General features: G+C 57.7%; 1 protein-coding gene across 4 annotated transcripts in view; it reads right to left on the minus strand.

Moving 5' to 3' along the window:
- The window catches only part of septin9a (septin 9a), a 38,040-nt gene that overhangs the window by 23,067 nt on the left and 9,973 nt on the right, over positions 1 to 5,000 (minus strand). Inside the window, exon 2 of one of the 4 annotated variants that reach the window (XM_086175453.1) lies at positions 2,238 to 2,349. The exons of 2 other annotated variants lie outside the window; for them this stretch is intronic. In XM_086175453.1, coding sequence (XP_086031579.1) covers positions 2,238 to 2,349 — 112 coding nt within the window. One more of the 4 variants, XM_086175456.1, reaches the window with a different exon arrangement.

Below are 5,000 nucleotides of genomic sequence, written 5' to 3' on the forward strand. Positions count from 1 at the left end.
ATCTGAATCTGGAATCTAGTAGGAGTTTGTTGTACAGCAACTGCCACGCCTTGTCCTGCATGCGTGTGTGTGTGTGTTTCTGACTTTTTATCCACAAGTGAGTTTTGAAATGCAAACCCGAAGCTACAAGAGGTGACCAGCGTCAAGAATGAATGGGAAAGTAAAGTAATAAAGAACACTTTGAATACAAATTGCAAACAAACGAAATAAGATAAATTGAAGTTCGTTGACGTAAAATAAGATGAAAATGAAAACGGTCCATCAGGTTCGGCTCCCTGGGACCTTCTCATCAGCAGCTCAGCATCTGGACCTGCTGCGAGTCACGGGACGCTGCTGGACGTGAACCTGGTGCGTCTGAAAGCAGAGCTCACTGGTTCTGGAGTTTGCAGTCCAATCAAGGATTGCATTCACGGCTAATTTTGGCACATTTTCCCAGCATAAACATAGATGCCCACCCACACACACACACACACACACACACACACACACACACACACACACACACACACACACACACATTCTAAGACACATGCAGGACTGCTGGGCCAGAACCAGAGTGACATTAATGCGCACATTCCTGCCTTGGACCTGCATTGAACACACTCAAACTACCTGCGCATGATTATTCCAGATGTGTGTGTGTGTGTGTGTGTGTGTGTGTGTGTGTGTGTGTGTGTGTGTGTGTGCGTGCAGCTGTCTGAAAAGAGTTCCTCCAGCAGGGTTCAGTGTTGCACCTATGAGAGAAGCTGTTGCCACGGGCGACGCTGTCAGTGGCAGCAGTGTCACCGGCGTAGTAACAGAGTAACAGGATCTGGGTTTCGGGATGCTGACGCCAGGAGGCTCCTCGGGGACACAACCTCCGCCCTCGACTGTCCCAGCGGCCGAGTGCGTGTCGGGGTTATTCCTCCGCCGCGAGGCTTCACGCACGGCGCTCACAAGCACGCGCAGGACACACACACATCCACGGCGGCTGCACGCACAAGGAAAATCCGACACACACAACACTTCCTTCCTCCGCAGATCCATGCAGGCCCCGGCAGGACCAGACCCGGCTAATCTAATCTGCCGTAACAACTGTCACATTGGAGGAGGACGAGAATTCCCCCCCGTCTGTGAAGACCTCATTCTCTGAGAGGAATGTGTCTCCGGTCAGGAGGCGCTGCCTCTCCGCGCACGGCTGCCATGGGCCGTTAGCAAAACACTCCTGGCTAATGGACGTTTGGAAGGAAGCGCTCCTTATATCGGAGTGTGTGTGTGTGTGTGTGTGTGTGTGTGAGCGCGGGGGGGTGAGACGAGGTCCCCTCCCCTCCATCAATATTATCGCTGATGATATTAATGTTCCACAGCGAGATCACGAGAATCAAAATCCACGGCAGCCGTCCGGACACGCAGCGCGGTGGCCGTGGCCCGGGGACTCGCCGGACAACCCACATGCATGTGTGTGTAACGCGCACTGATCCGTCGGCGCATTGTAGCGTGTGCGGACGGGCAGCTGTCGGTGTCGTGTTGCCGCGGAGCCCGTGGACGGAGAGGGACGGAGACGGGGACCCGGGACGGGCGGGGGACTTCTATAAATGGCCGGCGCGGCAGTTGCTGGGCGACGCCCGGCGATAACAGTTTGCCGGTGGCCCGCGGCCAACCGACACATGCACGTACGTGCAGCGCCGGCACATCGGGCCGAGACAAACTCAGAGCAGGAGTCAAAGATGGCCGTCCGTCCTCACGGCTCCCTGGTCGCTCGCAGCCATCGCGAAGCACCGGGCCGAAGCACCGGGCCGAAGCACCGGGCCGAAGCACGGGACGCTCGGCATCCGAGCGCGTGTTCTCCTGCCGTCGTCTGCGGATTCCACGGACCTGCTCCGCGGCACCAGGAGATCTCTCCCAGGAGAGTCTTTGCGAACCCATCGGAGCCGTCAGGAGCAGATCTCTGAGACCTCGTATGTGCCGAAGGGCGCGAAGGTCTCACTCTGAAACCCTCCTCAGACTCCGGCTTCCTCCTCCGACAAGCCGGGCCTTGCGGGCCTTGTGGGGCCGGAAGCAGACGATGAGTCAGACCGCATCACAGGACCGTCTGGAGGAGGCACCGGTCCGTGTGTGGAGAGGGCATGAATGGCGTGGACGGGGCGTGTGTGCGTGGGCGCATGTGTGTGTGTGTGTGAGTGTGAACGCTTGTGCATATTTTCACCGTGACTGGCCGATCCTGTTGCCATGGCAGCGGCTCTAATAAGCAGCTGTACCTGCCTCTGGACCGGGCCGGGGCGGCGGACGCATGCGGAGTGTGACGGGCAGGTTCTCCCTCTGGGTGGAGGAGGAGGAGGAGGAGGAGCAGGGAGATGAAGATAAAGACATCTTGAATGGAAGCCACAGCGGCAGCGTGGAGCGGAAGGGGGGGGAAGAGAGTGAAGAAATGCAACACTTACTGAAATATTTAAAGATCTGGGGCAGCGGGTCAGGCGGTTGCACAAGCTAACAAACAGGAACGCCCCCCCGCTCGCCCCCCGGGCCCCCCCCTCCCCCGGGCCGATGGCGGGCGGAGCGGAGCTGGTCCGAGCACAGCTGCAGCCACGGCAGTTGGCTGGAAGCAAATGTTAGCAGCCGGCCAGGATTCACATACTTGAATCAAACACACCACCTGTTGAAAAAATGGCCGTGTGTGTGTGTGTGTGTGTATGCGTGCGCGCACGTATCTTATATCTGAGGCCTGTGTTTTTGAGCGTGCACACAGCAAAGAATGGCCTGGTAACCAAGGCGAGCAGCTGTCCTCCGTCAAGATGGGTATCAACCCCCCAGGTCTTCCATACAGCAGATATCAAGTGGCCTCATCATGGCCGGTCCTGAAGGTCGCAGGTCCTGAAGGTCCCTGCAAACAGGGGTGCTTCCCTCCTTCCTTCTGCAGATCCCTGAGGAGGCCCGAGAAGAAGCAGGTAAGATCTGAAGCTCTGACCTCCGCGGCCCTGACGGAGGATCACGGAAGCCATGCCCTGAGCTGACCCTCGGGTCTCTGCTGGACCACCGGTCTCTGCTGGACCCTCAGGTCTCTGCCGGACCACCGGTCTCTGCTCCGACTCCGGCTGAGCCTTCGGTTCTGGGAACGGCCTCCTCTTTCCCTCAGCCATGACAACAACAACAGCAGCAGCAACACCTGACCATCAAACCTGGTGTGGTCACCGTCTCCATGACAACGGAGGAGAAGCAGAAGCTCTTCCCTGTCTGCAGGTGAAACCTCCTCAGGAGCTAAAAGTCACACTAAAGTGAAGAATGGAAAAAGGCCTGGGCAGCCATTTGTCCACGGCTCCTGGAACCCTGCCCCATGGTGTGTGTGTGTGTGTGTGTGTGTGAGATCAGGTATTCCACATGTGGTGATAGTTTTCACACACCTCCCCTCCCCCAAAGAGATAGGATGATGTCATTGATGAGACGTGTGTGAAGGTTGAAGGAGGTCAGGCCGTGGTTTGGATGGAGCTTCAGCCACGACCAGCTGGAGTTGCTGTCGTGACCCCGCGGAGGTCGGAGCGCCCGGACGCGCATCGCGGTCACGGATCCGACAAGCAGGCTTCAGTCAGAAGAAGGACGTGGACTCTGGGTCTGAGGACAAACAACGGGTCTCGGGCCTGAAATCCACCTTTACCGGCTCCTGATCCAGAACCTCCAGGACCCAGATCCATCTGCCAGAGCCTCAGCAGGAGAACATCTCACTCCATCCACCAGAGGAGGAGGAGGAGGAGGAGGAGGACATCCAAATACACCGGAAGGTATTTGACCCCCGAATAGAAATATTACAGGAAACACACGGGTGGGAGGGTGACGGGTCATGGGGTCAAAGGTCACAGTCAGGTGAGGGACACGATGGGGGGGGGGCTCACTTTAAGGTGCTCCTTGAAATTAGATCAAGGTTCCGGTTACTTACACATGCATGTGTGCCTGTGTGTGTGTGCGTGTGCGTATGCGTGCGCATGTGTGTGTATGGGTGTGTGTGCTTGCGTGCGTGTGTGTGTGTTTGTGTGGGGGTGTGTGTGTGTGTATGTAAGAGAGACAGGGGAAGTAATGCCTTCCTCACACATAAATTCTTGTCGGTGGTCTCACACACACACCATGGAGGCTACCAGCTGTGCGAGGTGATGATCAAGAGGGGCACACACACACACACAAACACACACACACACCCACACCCACACACACACACACACACACACACACACACACACACACACACACACAAAAGCCTGCGCGTGCCTGTCTCCAAGCTGATGGTCCTAAAGCTCCCGCAGGTCCCACAGCAGAAGAGGAGGACCCTCCCAGGTGAAGTGTGTGTGACGGCAGCTCCTCGGCAGGAGGAGCGCCGCTCACACACACACACACACACACACACACACACACACAGCTCCTTCCTGTTTTCACACTCACAAAGGACGGACGGAGAGACGGACGGATGCAGAGGAACGCGGCCCTGGTCTGACCTCGGGTCGGGGTTCGCCGCTCTCCAGAGCTCCAGACGTTCTCATTCAATGGAAGGAGAATGAATCAGTGAGAAGACGAGAGGAGAAGGAGGAGGCAGCGGCCGGCGACAGAAGGTTCTCAGAGGAGACAATGGGACGGGAGGAAGGAGAGGGTGGACCTGGGAGAAGGACCCGGGAGAAGGACCTGAGAGAAGGACCTGAGAGAAGGATCCAGGAGAAGGACCTGAGAGAAGGACCTGAGAGAAGAACCTGAGAGAAGGACGTGGGAGAGGGACCCGGAAGAAGGACCCGGGAACTGGGAGAAGGACCTGAGAGAAGAACCTGAGAGAAGAACCCTGGAGACGTGCCAACCGCAGGGAGCCGGCGGCGCCGCTGCAGCCCGCCGGAGCGCCGGCTCCAAACCCCAGAGAAAACACGGCGTCAGCAAAGCGGAGGGAGTGAGAGAGTGGAAAATACCAGGGGGAAGAGAGGCAGCTCTGGAGGAACCCGGAGGAACCCGGAGGAACCCGGAGGAACCCGGAGGAACCCGGAGGAACCCGGAGG

The sequence above is a fragment of the Fistularia commersonii genome, chromosome 28 (genome assembly GCF_037954325.1).
Source record: "Fistularia commersonii isolate RoL2024-O1a breed Wild chromosome 28, RoL_Fcom_v1.0, whole genome shotgun sequence".
Classification (NCBI taxonomy): Eukaryota; Metazoa; Chordata; class Actinopteri; order Syngnathiformes; family Fistulariidae; genus Fistularia; species Fistularia commersonii.